The 16067-nt window shown below is 50.4% G+C and overlaps 8 protein-coding genes across 8 annotated transcripts; 4 read left to right on the top strand and 4 right to left on the bottom strand.

Annotated features, from left to right (window-relative positions):
• Positions 1–565: 565 nt before the first annotated feature.
• VTN00DRAFT_7596 (uncharacterized protein) lies at positions 566–1164 on the bottom strand (the record flags this gene model as incomplete). Its single annotated transcript, XM_069434356.1, has 3 exons — positions 566–577; positions 657–848; positions 922–1164. 3 exons carry the CDS (start codon positions 1162–1164, stop codon positions 566–568), a joined length of 447 nt encoding a protein of 148 aa, XP_069285862.1.
• A 522-nt stretch (positions 1165–1686) lies between these two features.
• Positions 1687–2058, top strand: VTN00DRAFT_7597 (uncharacterized protein; the record flags this gene model as incomplete). The annotated part of the gene is made up of 2 exons (XM_069434357.1): positions 1687–1724; positions 1875–2058. The coding sequence occupies 2 exons, from the start codon at positions 1687–1689 to the stop codon at positions 2056–2058; spliced, it is 222 nt and encodes a 73-aa protein (XP_069285863.1).
• Positions 2059–2677: 619 nt separating this feature from the next.
• On the bottom strand, positions 2678–4649 carry VTN00DRAFT_7598 (uncharacterized protein; the record flags this gene model as incomplete). Its single annotated transcript, XM_069434358.1, has 2 exons — positions 2678–2798; positions 2860–4649. 2 exons carry the CDS (start codon positions 4647–4649, stop codon positions 2678–2680), a joined length of 1911 nt encoding a protein of 636 aa, XP_069285864.1.
• Positions 4650–4854: 205 nt separating this feature from the next.
• VTN00DRAFT_7599 (uncharacterized protein) lies at positions 4855–5106 on the bottom strand (the record flags this gene model as incomplete). Its single annotated transcript, XM_069434359.1, has 1 exon — positions 4855–5106. One exon carries the CDS (start codon positions 5104–5106, stop codon positions 4855–4857), a length of 252 nt encoding a protein of 83 aa, XP_069285865.1.
• Positions 5107–7122: 2016 nt separating this feature from the next.
• Positions 7123–9769, top strand: VTN00DRAFT_7600 (uncharacterized protein; the record flags this gene model as incomplete). The annotated part of the gene is made up of 2 exons (XM_069434362.1): positions 7123–7221; positions 7292–9769. The coding sequence occupies 2 exons, from the start codon at positions 7123–7125 to the stop codon at positions 9767–9769; spliced, it is 2577 nt and encodes an 858-aa protein (XP_069285866.1).
• A 1072-nt stretch (positions 9770–10841) lies between these two features.
• On the top strand, positions 10842–11430 carry VTN00DRAFT_7601 (uncharacterized protein; the record flags this gene model as incomplete). Its single annotated transcript, XM_069434363.1, has 3 exons — positions 10842–11015; positions 11106–11112; positions 11231–11430. 3 exons carry the CDS (start codon positions 10842–10844, stop codon positions 11428–11430), a joined length of 381 nt encoding a protein of 126 aa, XP_069285867.1.
• Positions 11431–12323: 893 nt separating this feature from the next.
• On the top strand, positions 12324–13181 carry VTN00DRAFT_7602 (uncharacterized protein; the record flags this gene model as incomplete). The annotated part of the gene is made up of 4 exons (XM_069434364.1): positions 12324–12334; positions 12445–12663; positions 12807–12900; positions 12975–13181. 4 exons carry the CDS (start codon positions 12324–12326, stop codon positions 13179–13181), a joined length of 531 nt encoding a protein of 176 aa, XP_069285868.1.
• Positions 13182–14706: 1525 nt separating this feature from the next.
• On the bottom strand, positions 14707–15937 carry VTN00DRAFT_7603 (uncharacterized protein; the record flags this gene model as incomplete). Its single annotated transcript, XM_069434365.1, has 2 exons — positions 14707–15822; positions 15902–15937. 2 exons carry the CDS (start codon positions 15935–15937, stop codon positions 14707–14709), a joined length of 1152 nt encoding a protein of 383 aa, XP_069285869.1.
• Between the last annotated feature and the right edge of the window lie 130 nt (positions 15938–16067).

Raw genomic sequence — 16067 nt, forward strand, 5'->3', positions numbered from 1 at the left:
AGGAGCTCCTTGAACACTGCAGACAGACGGAAAACAACTTGTTAGTGAGAAAGGGGCAAAAAGATATTGCACGAAGGTCCAATCCATTCATACCTATCAGTCAAACATCGAAGAGCCTTCCTTGCAGTGATCTGGCTTCTTCTATTTAGCTTGCTGTTTTTATATTGAGTCCAAGCAGACATGGCTTCTTCAAGAGCCCTTTCAGCCAGGACAATCGCATTCCTCCATATTGGAATTAATTCTTCTGCCTTGCTCTGTTCCACACTGTGATTCAAACAGGCCTCCGGACCGTTTTTGTATGCCCTTAGGGAAACGAAATAGAGAGCTTCGCAGGCGGATCGAATTTGTAGGACAAGAGTTTGAGTGTCGTAATTCGGATTCCATCTGGAAAGGCTTGCGACGGCCACGCTTTGTAACCCATCATCATCGAACTTTCCCAAGGAAAAGGAAAACCGGGGCGACTGTTCTCTTCCTTTCTCTTTGCTGGTAAATTCAAAGAATTGAAAATGTTTGCCGTCACAGAGGATAGCCGTGATGGGCAACTCTAATCCATTCTGAGAATTTGTTAAGGAACATGCTATTGTGTAGCGTTAATACATGTCCAGATTGAGGGCGTAATTCTAAATTAAAACCGTACCGATGCATTCTGTAATTACCTGTCCGAAGCAATCAAGTTGCTCTCGAACATGTCCCATCTTGTATGGGACCTCGATAAATAAGACAGTGATGGCCCCGCCGACTGTGTACTGGTACTTGATTTGTCCTGGTTGTGTGGTCTCACTCTCTAGAAGAACATATGGCGTATTCAACAGGATACCGGAGAATAGGGATATAATTTTGTTGAAATACTATGCAGGTATTACCCTTCTAATAGTGAACTAAGGAGAAGGGAGAGCCGGGGGACTAGGACTGTATATATACCGCTGAGATATAGCGCGACGTTGCCTCTTCATTGGGGTGGAAGTCTGGGGTTCCATACTGGGCTGTAACCCCGCGGAGTTCCTGGAGAATATCCCAGGAAAGATCATCCTGCAGCCAGGCTCTGTACATCTGAAATGTAGGGATATCGTTCCCTAGTCTGTACGGCACCAACCCGACTTTGGGAGCAACATCCTTATACTTGACTTTGAAGAAGCTGGGGTCGGGCTTGATACCGATGGTCATAGTTCAGTTGAAGAAGTAAAATGAGTTACAGTTAATTAAATTACGTGATAAAACCTAGACTATCAGGAACGAGGGAAGACAAGGTGATTGCTTGTATTAACCGTCTAACATGGGGGGAAAGGTGAAGTAAATAAAGGGGCTATTCCAAATCAGGAACCGATCCCTTCAGTGGATGGCCCGGCGTCGGGCGGGACCTCCGGTATCTTTTTGGCTGCGATTGATATGGCCGGGGAAGGAACGGAAAACCGCTGCTCATCAACTAAGTAAAACGTTTTAAGAAGGGTAGGCGACAGGTAGGTACTGATTCACAGTCTTCATAGCGGTCGAAAGAAGTACCTATCCATAGACATTCAATTGGAACCGCAGTCACGAACTCACGCATTCACATCCGGTTCAAGCTCCTGCGACCTACCCAATACCTCCAGCTTCTGCGCCTACGCTCTGAAAACAAACCACCAGCTACTGAACCTACCTCCATAATCCATTCCGTGCCCCTTCCTTTCCATCTATTGCTTAGTTACAATGGCGCCCGCTGCCGCCGCCCCGTACCTTCTGTCCAAGTACGTCTCTCGTCTCGCCCGTCCGTCCTCCCCCTCCTCCCCTCCCTCTTCTCTCCCACCCACCCACAACCAACAACAAAAGCTTCATCGCCCGCGCATTCCATTCCGTTCCTAAACTAACAGCAAACGCGCTACCTACTCTCCGAACAGGATCGGAGACCCCATCTTCGCCATCCTCATCGGCACATCCGCAGCCTTTGTGCGGATCCGTCGCGAACAGCGCGAACAGCACCCGGAGAAGGCGCAGGTCGGCGAGATCGGGTTCGGGTCGATACTGGAGACGGGATCGAGGCGGTTGAGGATGTGGTGGAATGGGGAGTTTGAGGGGCTGTGAGAGAAATGTGTGATGGGATAGGATAGGGGAAAAAGAAAAAGAAAAAAGAATGGGATACGCACGCACTTGAAGCTGTTCAATGGAATTGCTATGCTATGTGCTATGGTGTCTCTAATGGCTACATCTTTTGATACAGATTTTGTTGGGTTATAAGCGTCTAATGCTACAATGCCTTGCGAGTGTAAAAGGAATGTAGCTTGTCATCGAGGTTAGCACTCAAGAGGTGCATGCATTAAGGTTAGAGAGCAAAGCAGAATGAAGCGGATGGGGAATTTGTTACTACGAGTAGACACCAATTCTACGATTTTGAAGACGCTTGCAACGGCTACATGAATTTCTCGAGAGTAAACATTATTGAAGTTACTGTATGATTCATATTGGAAACTTTTCCCTCCCTAAACTAAGAGTGAGACGCGGATTCATAAAGCGCCGAAACAAACTCGAATCTATGCATTCGTGCGCAAGAGGAATTAAGAAAAAAAGTCATCGTTTCATAAAACAAGACATAAGCGCCAGCATTTACTTGACGATTCATGATCTTCAAGCAAACATGTTTAAAAAGAAAGGTACAAAGGAAAAGAAATGCTGCGTTTCAAGACCGAGAAGCCATTGGAACCATTTAGTCGAGCTCCTCAGGGCGCTCCTCGACCTCGTCGGCGGTCTTGGTGGCGCTAGCACCGGCAGCGCCAGGGGCACCACCAGCACCGGCGTAGGCACCGGAGATGATGGGGTTGGCAACGCTGCAAGATCCGTTAGCCTCTCGTTCAAATGAAAAGTCAGGGGAGGAATTGTTTCACATACCTCTCGAGCTCCTTCTGCTGGGACTCGTACTCCTCCTTGGTGGCGGTCTGGTTGTTGTCGAGCCAGGAGATGGTCTTCTCGATCTCGGCCTGGAGCTTCTCCTTGTCACCGGCGCTGATGTTCAGCTGACCCTCGTTGAGGGTGTTCTTGAGAGAGTAAGCGTAGGACTCGAGACCGTTCTTGGCCTGAATACGAGCAGCCTCAGCCTCATCCTCGGCCTTGTACTTCTCGGCCTCAGCAACCATGCGCTCAATGTCCTCCTTGGAGAGACGGCCCTTGTCGTTGGTGATGACGATCTTGTTGCTCTTGCCGGTACCCTTCTCGACAGCAGAGACGTTCATGATACCGTTGGCATCAACATCGAAGGTGACCTCGATCTGAGGAACACCACGAGGAGCAGGAGGAATGCCAGTAAGCTCGAATTTGCCGAGGAGGTTGTTGTCCTTGGTACGAGCACGCTCACCCTCGTAGACCTGGATGAGCACACCGGGCTGGTTGTCGGAGTAGGTAGAGAAGGTCTCAGACTTCTTGGTGGGGATGGTGGTGTTACGCTTGATAAGAGGAGTCATGACACCACCAGCGGTCTCGATACCGACAGAGAGAGGGGCGACATCGAGCAGCAGGATCTCGTTGGTGGACTTGGAAGAGGTGTCACCAGACAGGATGGCAGCCTGGACGGCAGCACCGTAGGCAACAGCCTCATCGGGGTTGATGGACTTGTTGGGCTCCTTGTTGAAGAAGTCACCAACGAGGCGCTGGATCTTGGGGATACGGGTGGAACCACCGACAAGGACGATCTCGTGGACGGAAGCCTTGTCAATCTTGGCGTCACGGAGGACACGCTCGACGGGCTCCATGGTGGAGCGGAAGAGGTCCTGGCAGAGCTCCTCGAAACGAGCACGGGTGATGGAGGTGTAGAAGTCAATGCCCTCGAAGAGGGAGTCGATCTCGATGGAGGTCTGAGCAGAGGAAGAGAGGGTGCGCTTGGCACGCTCACAAGCAGTGCGGAGACGGCGGAGAGCACGAGCGTTGGTGGTCAGGTCCTTCTTGTGCTTGCGCTTGAACTCGTTGACGAAGTGGTTGACGAGGCGGTTGTCGAAGTCCTCACCACCCAGGTGGGTGTCACCAGCAGTAGACTTGACCTCGAAGATACCCTCCTCAATGGTCAGGAGGGAGACATCGAAGGTACCACCACCCAGGTCGAAGATCAGGACGTTGCGCTCACCCTCAGCCTTCTTGTCAAGACCGTAGGCGATAGCGGCTGCAGTGGGCTCGTTGATGATACGCAGAACGTTCAGACCGGCAATGAGACCGGCGTCCTTGGTGGCCTGACGCTGGGAGTCGTTGAAGTAAGCGGGGACAGTGATGACAGCGTTGTTGACGGTGCCACCAAGGTAAGACTCGGCGGTCTCACGCATCTTGGTCAGGACCATGGAGGAGATTTCCTCGGGGGTGAACTGCTTGGTCTCGCCCTTGAACTGGACCTCGATGATGGGCTTGCCATTCTTCTCGACGACCTTGAATGGGAAGTGCTTCATGTCGGCCTGGACCTCAGAGTCGGTGAACTTGCGTCCGATGAGACGCTTAGCGTCGAACACAGTGTTGCTGGGGTTCATGGCAACCTGGTTCTTAGCAGCATCACCGATCAGACGCTCGGTGTCGGTGAAGGCAACGAACGACGGGGTCGTCCGGTTACCCTGGTCGTTGGCAATGATTTCGATACGGTCATCTCTGAAGACACCCACGCAAGAGTACGTGGTACCCAGATCGATACCGATCGCGGGAGCCATGGTTGTGTGTGAGAGGTCGTTAAAACGTGAACGGAAGAAGAAATCGTAAGAGAACTAATGTACAGGAGACTCGAGGGACTGGTCGAGCCAGAAAAAGAGGATCGTGTAGGAAAAGGATTTCGTGGAGGTGATCAGTGGTGGGGGATGTAAGAAGTGAGAGGGCGAGGTTGTGCGAAGGAATTCGTTGATATATGCGGGAGGTGACTTACTCGGGCCCAGAAGCTTCTAGCAAGGCGGGAGCTTCGACGGGCGTCCATGAGTTTCTAGGTCTGCCAGGCGCTTTCCACCTGCTGCTGGAATGCCCCAGCCGGCTGCAGAAAACCGCAATCTGGACGCCCCAGGCTCCGTGGGCCGTTTGCTGTCTTTGTCGCGCCCATCCGCCCTCGTTGCCGCGATGTTGGCGCTTTTCCTCGTTGCTGCTGGCATCTCGTGCTGCGATCTGGTGGGGTGGAATCATGACGTAGTGTATCCTTGCTATCGATAACCCGCACAACTGCGCGCGTCATGATGACAGCCACTGCGCCTCCTCCAACCAAGTGTGTCGTCAGTACTCGAAGACTGCTACTACTACTACTACAGCAGATACAGCTTCAATAGGACATCTGTATACGGTGTATGGTTTGATGGTCATCATCTCCCGTGAGTACCAGAGAAAGATGCCGCATGGTGGGGCTTCTGATAATTTTACTCATGACACTACTCTACGCCTTTCATGTTATTGCCATATTCCCTACGGGACAACAAATACTGTAAACCAATACTGTAGCAATACCTATAATACAAACAAATAAAAATTCCATATGCTGTAGAAAGCGCCCGAAAGCAGAGACTGCAAATGTTTTCGCATCCGCATCGGGAAGCGACCCCATCGCCGCAGCGGCTCCCAGATGGTTCGCCAAGAGCGTGCGGGCCAATGGCACTCGGTAGAGCCTTCGCGCGCACTCCTCCATTTTCTTCCGTCGTCGAGCAGCAAAACAATCAGCGCTCTCAGATGACCTGGGTTATCGCCACCAGTGATCACAGGAGCTTCACTTGGATACAACTTCCCAAAAAGCTTCATATTCTCTCTCTCTAATGATGTATTGCATCTAATAGAGGAACGTATCCGACCTCTAGCTTTATCCATTACCGCTGTCAGCCGCTGACTTGCGGATTTGTGCGCTGACTCATCTCCCGCCTGTGCACAAAAATAGCAAATGGCAAACGTCTGCTTGAAGGACCCGGTTCCATACAGTGGCCATCCCAGTGAGTGGCTAGGGATTCGACGGAGAACGCCTCAGGTCCTCCCCTTGTCCCAGGGGAGGGAGCTGCTGGTCCCGGAAGCCAAGCTTGTCAAGGAGTCGAAGGAGGCCAGGGTGCCGGTTCGAGAAAAGTGCATACAGGTTACTTACAGGAGATTAGCACCGTCGCTCAGGTAACTACCTGTCAGCCTTGTAACCTTGTTCTTGATATCGATCTACCTCTAGGATCTGATCACGAGCGTCAAGTTTTCTTTGCACCGATCGCTGTCTTATGTAAGCAGTTGCTATGTGAACTCTTAAAGCTGGTTCTGTTTATTTGGAGACCTGTACACTTTCTAATTATTCAGAGTGGAAGAGTATTCGTCACACGCTTTCTATCGATCCTCTTACTGGCCGCGTGGTAGGAGGATTGCATGACATAATCGAGGTAGTACTCGACTTTTCACCACGGTAGGTGTAGTACTTACTACCTAGTAGTAGGTATACAGTTTCCTCCGATTCCTGGTGATTCTATTCTAGGGTTACCAATGATCCCTTTTATAGTCCACTCCTGCCGTCTTTGTTGTCCTTTGTGAACTTGCATTCCACCAGTCCCCAGCCAGTTTCTCTGTTTGTCTCTGTCCTTCATGGGTTTCAGGAGTCGTACATGAGTCTAGTAATAACCATATAGATACATAGAATATCACCGGTAAAATCTCAATAGGGTGTTGCACATGCAGTAAGAACCGTGTAGATGAAGATGCGTAGATAAGCTTGCCTAGTTCAACTCTAAATGCCGAATCGCACGCGTGTCCACTGATCTTTTAAGGGGGAATACCCAAAGGTCCTACCAATTACACCCAGGGGCACTTGTTAATGTCTGCTGCCGAGCTCTCCCTCTCGCTCTCCAAAATGGAGTACGTCGACCGTGCAATAGCTGTTTAGGTATCGTAATAAACGAGATCTGGGCTCTGACGAACATATAGGCCGGATAACGCCATCTTTCCCATCCATCCAACATGCCTTGGCATCTCCGCATCTATTACAAAGGGCATCCATTGCACGATGCTATTTTATTCTCCACCGAGATAGTGTCCATCTTATGAACTGTACGGTACCACCTCCCAGTGTAACTCTGAGATGGGGGCCGCATCGTGTCTTCTGACCCGGTCAAGCAAATACCGCCTAAGGCCGTTCTCTACACCAACACCACGATCCCCTGCTCCTTGTTCCACCGTCGGTGCTAAACAACCATGGCTGAAGCCGGTGACTTCCTCTTTCACCTTGAGCCAAATGGCGCGAGGTCACGAGCAGGTTTCGCCATCGGCCTCACTGAAGACTCTGAATCCCATGTAACCTTTCTTGAAATGCCTTTACATCGTGCGGGTTGGAGTGAGATTACCTGAAGGACACTGTCAACAGGTTGAAACGCAGGGGAACACGGTTATCATCACTCATTGTTCGTGCTGCCGTGATCGAGGAGCTTCAACCAGGATCGACATCCAAGGGTTCGAGATGGGGATTCCTACAGCCATTAAAAGGCTCTACGAACGGATCAGCGCGCATCCCGTATCAGATCCCACCTCAACCGACAGTCATCCAGCGATAAAATCTGATTTATCGTCTACTGAGCCAATTTCTGTGGAAAAGGCTCCGATCGAAAATAAGAACGGCACAAACAATGACGCCAAACCGGTCGAGGCTGAGAACGAGGACGATCCAGAGATCGCGTCGCTCCCACAGACGGTTCGACAATTGATCAGCTTGACGGACGATCCTGAACTGCCCACTATTACCTTCCGCTACTTCTTGCTCTCCGTCATCTTTGTCGTCCCCGGAGCGTTCCTCTCGCAAATGAGCCATTTCCGTACCACGCAAGCCCCGTACTCGGTCTTCTTTGTCCAAATTGCTTGTCATTATATCGGCCATTTCGTCGCCAGGGTTCTTCCAAAAACGATCATCAGGGTTCCCTTTACGACATGGTCTTTTAGCATGAATCCGGGGCCGTGGAGTATCAAGGAACACGTGCTTGTAACTCTTACAGCGGCATCTGGAGCTACATATAACCTTGGTTTCACACCGATAGCGATGGCCGAACTTTATTATGGGGAGAGAGTCAAACCTGCTGTGGCCATATTCTTTATGTTCGCCATCGTATGGATCGGATATGCATTTGCGGCTATAGCACGACAGCTCCTGCTCTATGAGCCCAATTATATCTGGCCGCAGGCTCTCATGCAGAGTACCTTGTTTGAGACTTTCCGTAAGACTGATACGTCTTCACCACTGGCGAAGCGGCAGATGATGGTCTTCTTCCTCTCTCTCATAGGGATGACGCTCTGGCAATTCCTACCGGAGTATGTCTTCCCGTTTACTTCGTCCCTGGCTTTCCTCTGCTGGGTAGCGCCGAGGAACAAAGTAGCGAATTTCATTGGCTCGGGGCTAGGTGGAATGGGATTTCTCAACTTATCTCTCGACTGGTCCAACATCAACTGGAATGGCTCCTCGATTATGCTTACCCCATGGTGGACTCAGGTAATCCTGTTTCTGGCTTTCGCAGTTAACTGCTGGATCCTTCTTCCTGCAGCGAAATGGGGAAATATGGGTTCATACCACCACGGGCTGATGTCGAACCGCCTTTTGCTAGCGAACGGTTCTACCTACCCTGTTCTTGATGTCTTGACACCTGATTTTCGCCTGAACGAGACCGCTTATCAGGAACACGGGCCGATATATATGGGATTACAGAACATCTGGGCAACATTTTTCGATTATGCAAAGCTTCCGGCTGCTGTCATGTGGATAGCTACCTTCGGGTTTACCCAATTGGCCATCAACTTCAAAAAGGTGGTGGCTTCCCGCCGGAGAAACAATGGAGAGGGAAAAAGCATCAATCATCAGTATGGCGATCGCTTGAACGTCCTCCAAAGAAGCTACAAGGAAGTCCCATTGTGGTGGTATTCCGCTCTCTTTCTAGCGGGATTTGTTATTCTCCTCACTACCATATCCCTCGGATACCTTTTCATCCCAGTGTGGACGTTATTCGTTGCACTCAGTACTGCGGCTGTCATCGTTGTCCCCATGGGCTGGCTGTATGCAATTTCCAACTATCAAATAGCAACCGGGTCGTTCAATGAATTAATGTACGGATATATGGTACATACGAAAGCAGGTGAAGGCCACCGTCATCCTTGTGGGCCATCAACCTACGGATCTATAGCTGGAGATGCTTGGTATCGAGCTCAGTATATGCTGCAGGACCAGAAAATTGGTCACTACATGCACATACCTCCCAGGACCGTCTTCTTCTCCCAAATCGTCGGGACAATTCTCGGAATTCCTATAAACTATGCCGTCGTTCGCTGGATCGTGAACACAAAATTCGAGTACCTTACTGGCGCGAAGAAAGATCCGCTGAATCAATGGACGGGTCAGGAGTTGCAAAATGCCAATACTCTCGGCGTCCAGTATGCTGTGATAGGTCCCAAAAGGATGTTCTCACAGTCTCTGTTTGCTCCTCTCCCGTGGTCATTTCTTGTCGGAGCGGTAGTACCCCCACTCCTCTACATTCTTCACAGGTGCTTTCCTCGCCTGCGCGTCGATCTCTGGAATTGCACCATCTTTTTCCAGGGGCTGTCGATGTTCTACGGAAACATCAGCACAGGGTATACGTCTGCCATCATTGGCGGCTATGTGACCATGTACTACGTCTACCGACGTTATTTCGAGGTCTGGAAGCGATATAACTATATGGTGGCGGCTGCGTTCGACGCTGGCTTTAACTTCAACATGCTGCTCATCTTCCTCTTCTTCGGATCCGGAAAGCAGATTTCGATGCCAAATTGGTGGGGCAATAATGCCGACTCCGTTGAGAGATGCTTTGCCGATACCGATACTTAATTCCCCCGGGGAACTCGTCTCGCCTCGCGACGCACGAGCTTTGAGAACTGCCGCGACTTTGCAGCATCAGCAACGGTGGGATTACTATTTGAAGAGGTTAATAATATGGCTTAAAGAAGAGACAATAGCTCACGTAGTATTCCATGGTCGCTTCTATCCCGCGTGCGTTGGCCCATGGTGTTTAACATGCTTAGGGTAGTACCAATTACCATCTTCCAGGTCGATTGTGTGGCACTGTTTTATCAAGGAGGATGTGACGTGTGGTAGGCTGGTTATGCTCATAGCCATAATAGAATAGCTCACGACATGCTTTTGCAATTGCCATCTGCACTGCGTCTCTCTATTGTATCACAAGGGGCATCAAGCGAAGGAGAAATTTCCATTCGGATTTTCAAAATGGCCTTCATTCCTACGGCAGAGGCCTTCGGCTGGATAGGTAGCAATACCGACCGCCACTTGCTTTAGAAACATCCGTACCATCAAACTCATCACCGTGATTGGTTGGAGTTTATCCAGGGTCCCAGTTTGTTTTACAGAAGTAAATCCAGGGCCTGTTGTTTGAATTATTTAGCTACCAACCGAAGGAATATCCTCTTATCTGTCTTTATCATAATTGCTCGACTAAAGTAGAAGTGAAAAGGGCCAGGAGACAGAAAATAGAGCGTCCAGAGGTCGTATGGCACGTCCTTGAGATTGCAGATGGAAGAGTGCAGAATACTGGCCACGTAGTATATTCCGGGCTTTGTATGCCTGGACCAGACGCTGCGGCCTAGTACCTTACAGCGCTATCACCGGGGCGGTGTTAGCGCAGGGCGGATGGACCCAGGGCGCTTGATCGCCGGCCAGATGCACCGAATAGGCGGCCCGCTAGCTATACGGTCCGTGGCCCATCTCGATCTCTCCCTTGCAACTCTTCAAAACACAACTCTTCCTCTCCCATCTTTCTTTCCTCCGTTGCACACATTTCTCTCTCTTGTTTACACTCCTACCCTCGTCTCACATATCTCGGCTGTGGCTCTGTCTCTTCAATTTCTTTCTTTTCTCCTACATCTTTGCTTTTAAATTTCACAACATGGGAGACAACGACAAGGTCACTACTTTCAACACTGATCCCGCCGCCAACCCCCCGGACGCTGCGGCGTTGGATAAGGGCAAGGGCAAGGCTGTCGAGACTCCTGCGACTCAGGATATGAGCATGGATGAGGACGAGGAAAGCTCCGAAGAGGAGAGCGGACCTGAGGAGATGGTACGTTTGAGCTATCTGGCCAGTGTTCTCTGCAGAAAGTCTTTTGCAGTATTAATGTCTGTTTACTAACACATTGCCACGCATATGCAGGCCGAAGGTAAGCATCACTACTCCATTAGATGCTCAAATTGAATATTATCCCATAAGAACCGTGCTGTGCAATGCCGCAGTCAGACTGAAAAACATGAAGCTGATCGCTTTCGCAATTAACACAGACGAGGAGGATGAGGACCACGACAACCTCGAGCCGATCTCCACCTCTAACATCATCGAGGGAGGACGACGGACCCGCGGCAAGACCATCGACTTCGCTGAGGCCGCCGAGAAGGCCAAGCAGGCCGGCGACGACGAGATGGACGACGACGAGGACGACGAGGACTTCGCTCCCAACGAAGACTCCATCATGAAGGATTAGATATCGTTACCGTTACCCATTTGATATCCACAGTTTGTAAACTTTGGGGCGAACAAAATAATGGATTGTGGCTAAAATATAAGGCGTGAGGTTCATGAGGTCGCTGGTCTTATTTCATTCACAGGGGGATTCTTGGTGACAGGGTTTTTATGGAATGCCGGCGAGGTCAATGGATTACTGGAACGCTGTATTCTGAATTTTCGCGGATGGCATGAGATCCCTTTCCAAGCCAATAAAATTATTAAAAAACATGCGTAAGAAAAGTGAGTAAAGAAAAAAAATACTAATAGCTTCCTGCTTCATTGATGGCAGTCTGTAATGAATGTAGCACATGTAAAGCTTTAACAGAAGCCTCTAGCGGTCCTTCAGATTACTCCTACAGGCGCCAAAAGCATACTAACTTGGGAGCTTGATTGCTTCAAACCTCGGTTCAACTATCGCACGATTGTCTTGGAAATTCTGACGATCAATCATGGGAGGAAATAAGCCATGTTAAGGACAGATCTCCATGTTTTCTATATCAGTGAAAAACTTCATTTTTCTTGCCTTCGCCACTGGACTGTAGCAACATAGAACAAGAGACCGCCTTTTGTTTTCTCCAGCATATGCCAATCACAAAGGCCAGGCTCAAAGTCTCCGTCGGCGCAGAGAGGCCAGAACGGCAGCCCCCTTCGCTAGCCGCCGATCACGTCAAGCGACAGCTTCGCCGCAGCAAGACACCAAAGGGGAAACTTGTCAGGTCAGACAGGCTGGGTTGTGCATGCACATAAAAAACTGGTGCTTTGCGCGATCTCGATCATCCATAGTTTGAGAGTTTTTCCACCGCGATGACCCTGCTCCTGTGCTGATAACAGCTGTGTGTCGCTTTATCCATCCGAATTGAATACAACATCATGGCTTCACGGTATGGTTCTCCCCTGATCACATATATTATCCTTGCTAAGGATGGCGACCTGTTTTTTGTTTTAACTGCCCGGGAGATGAGATCTTGCTAACCCAGCCTTCATCAAACAGATTTCCACACTCCACCCTTCATCAGCGCGATACGCGCCCTTCCTCTTCTCTCTTCGACTCCTACAACAGTGGCGAGCGCATCCGACCCGCGAGCAGGTCTCCCGGCCGCGTGGGCGGATATGGAGGCTTCTCCGGGTCCGTAAATGATGGGGGTATGAACGGTGGGTTAGGACCTGGTGCGGGGGCAGGAGGATATAGGACCGCGACGCCGAACTCGAAGTATGTGGTGCCATCTTATTATTTCTTTAGTCCATCTGGTCGGTCGTCTTTGAGCAGCGTGCGGTGATAAGCATGCTCTCTTGGCCGGAGACAGAGGTCGCAAAAAATATATATATAGGATATACTGACGTAGCGCGGTTTAGGGGCCACTACTCCGACGCCGTCCTTTCTTCACTTGAATCTCAGAATGATTCCGAAATCGAAGGAATCAGTGCGAAGGTTAAGATGCTAAAGGATGTAAGTCAAATGCCGTCTAGCGGGGCTGTGCTTGGACTAATTGCGGGCATGGACTAACAATCTATCTTTCTCAGATCACGCTCGCTATCGGTGACGAGATCCGGGAGTCTTCTGCCCTCGCAGACAAGATGAATGACACATTTGATAACACGCGTATCCGTCTTCGGGGCACTATGAACCGAATGTTGCGCATGGCCGAGCGTTCGGGCGTGGGTTGGCGAGTGTGGTTGCTTTTCTTCGTCGCCGTTTTCTTCCTCTTCGCTTATGTCTGGCTGTCTTAGAGCTTTGAGAGCGTCTAAGGTCAGTCCGACGATGGGAGGTAACGATTTATTTTTATGAGATTTATTTTTCGACCGTCTTCCACGGCGGGATATCTCTTGATCGCGGCCCTTAATCACCGTTGGCTGGAGATGAAGTTCTCGCTTCTGCCGCCACCTCATTACGTTCTAGGGCCCTTCCGAGCGAGCGCAATTTCCTAACTTTATAATCCGTTCCGATCAGCATTTTCCAATGTCGCGAGCATTGCTCCGGAGTCTATTGGCGTTTTTGAAACATGGAGAGATATATTCGACGCATATATGGGTTGTGAGTGTACAGTAATAGCGCCCTTGGATCATCTTCTTTCTGGCGTTCGGGCAATGAGATGGTGGCTGCTCGCGAAAAGTCACGCTATTATTCCCCGTGTATACCTCTCATCGTGTCTCCTATAGAGATACACGGGTATGCTATACCTACCTCCCTCTGAGCTCTTTTTGGTCCTGAGAGGACTTTCTTCTATTCATGGCTTCACGACCTAGATGAATGAAGAGATATGCTCTTTACAGGGTAAAGGGCTTTTTGCATGTCCAGCTCCTCTTACCTACTAAATATGTACGGTAACATATGTTGTCGAATGGACGGAGCGATGAGTGGGGGGTGGTCATCTATGGGCTCGATCCGAAAGGTGACAATTCGCAGGATCCCGCTTGAGACTGGAGCATAGTCATGCGGACACCCTCAAAGGTATTCATCCGCCTGCCTGTCGGTTTAACAGAACAGGGATAGGATGGGAACGGGACATGGGGGACTAGGATTAAAAGTGATCCGAGCTGACGACCAGCTATGATTTTGTCCCATATGAAATTGCCATTGTCGCGGAAAGAAGAGTCCAGGAGGGCGTTTTTTTGTTTCCCTTCATACCTAACATTTCTATTGAGCATCTCCAGCACATGCATGACCATGTGTATAGATATAGGTGTCGATCGTCTAACTAAACCACCTCATTAGTATGGTTTTAATATAATAATAATTATAATTAATTTGTCAACTATCTAGCTTAGTTTAATACCTGGCCTGGTAGACTTTTTTCTAAGTCCCTTACTCTTTCAGTGTATTCCAGGAGCCTTCTGCTTGTTTCCCCTAACCACGCACAAATAGATGAGGCAATCAAACCGTCAAGGAGATCGATCGTATCTGAGGATGCTTCTTTTCAGATTCCAAGTATGTCTTAGGTTTCTCTGTCGGTGGAGGTCTATGCAGGGGGCGAATACGCGTAGAGAGCATTCAATGGAAGACTATATATTAATATGCATTACGAAGTCAAGTATAATGCAAAACGAGAGCAATCAATCGATCAACCAACCAAGTCGCCAGGCACCACGCTTTTCCGATACTATAAATGCCCATCTTATGCGACGCAATGACAAACCCAATCCCAGTCTCCGTGGCATGTAAGTGTACTATACAGAATAGGAAATAATACAGTAGTACTACAATAGGGTAGCCCCAAAGACTTCTTTATATAGCTTACGGGCGTCCGCGTCGTCTTCACTCGAGACTGTCCCTCGGTCCACCGCGTCTCGACCATCTCCTCCCAAACCCACTCCGCCTGCTTCCCTGGCTGGCCAGCGAGGCGCGGAGGTCCTCCTCGTCGAGCATCATCCCGCTCGAATCGAACGTGTCCCCGCCGCCGCTCCACCGCTGCAGAAAGCGTCGCTGGGCCTCCGTCTCCCGCTGGACGGGCTGCGGAGGGAGACCGTTGTTGGATGTGGTGCTGGCCCGGAGGAGGCTTGATGCGAAGGGATCGGTGCGGGCGTCATCGTCGTCGTCTTCCGCCTCCGTATCGGTGTGCTGCCATTCTTCCTCCTGTTCGCTGCCGTCCTCGGCCGCGTCTGGGACGTCGTTGTCCAGATCTCGGACCATCATGTCGTCGTCGCCTTCTTCTGCGGCGGGGATTTCGGCGTCGAGATCGGGCTCGTTGTCAAAGTCATCATCATCTTGCTCATCCTCATCTTCGTCGTCGTCATCATCACCATCGTTGTCGTCCTCATCCGGAAACGCCTCAGGAATATCATCATCCAGATCGCGCTGCATAAGCCCATCCTCATCGACATCCTCTTCCTCCTCCAACCCCTCCTCCCCTTCCTCGACAAGCCCATCCGCATCCGCATCGGGAATATCATCATCCAGATCCCTCTCCAACATCTGATCATCATTATCCTGCCCGGCTTCTTCTCCGTCCACGCCCAACCTCGCAGCCCCGAGCACAGCCCCAGCCTGCCCAGGTCCCCCACCGACCCCATCATCCATAAAAGCAGCGTTCATCTCCGCCGCAAGCGCATTCGCGGCTTCCTCCCTCTCCGCCTCCTCCTCTCTCATGCCCAGCATCGTCTTCACGCATCCTGCGGGCTTGATCCACGCGTACCCGAAGGACGCGATGTTCTGCTTGCGGGCGCGCAGGGCGCGTTCCTCGAGGGACAGCGCAGCAAGGGTGTTCGAGGGTGCGGTCGAGGAGATGAGCATGCGGCCATTGAGGTGGTTATTGTTGTTGTTGTTGTTGCCGTGACGGCGGGAGGAGGGTTGTTGGGTCGGGTCTGAGGGGTTGGAGTTGTAGGATGGTGAGGAGCGGTAAGGCTGGGAGGAGCCGTACCAGAGCTCGTGAGACTGCAAGGGAACTGTTAGAATCTCTTCATATATGAAACTGTAGACAATGGCAGGTGACCAGCGGATTGGGGTAACTCACATCACGGGGTGTAATGAGGGGGAGTGAGAGCATCATATTGGCTGCTCCAAATCACGCAGGATTATAACACAACCAAAGCCAAATTATTATTCATCAAAAGCTCCCCAATCAGCAATCAAAAAAGTCTCAGCGATCATTCACCACACATGTTGATGCTGTTACGATC

Source organism: Thermoascus crustaceus, assembly GCF_041956765.1.
Source record: "Thermoascus crustaceus strain CBS 181.67 unplaced genomic scaffold VTN00scaffold_5, whole genome shotgun sequence".
Taxonomy (NCBI): domain Eukaryota; kingdom Fungi; phylum Ascomycota; class Eurotiomycetes; order Eurotiales; family Thermoascaceae; genus Thermoascus; species Thermoascus crustaceus.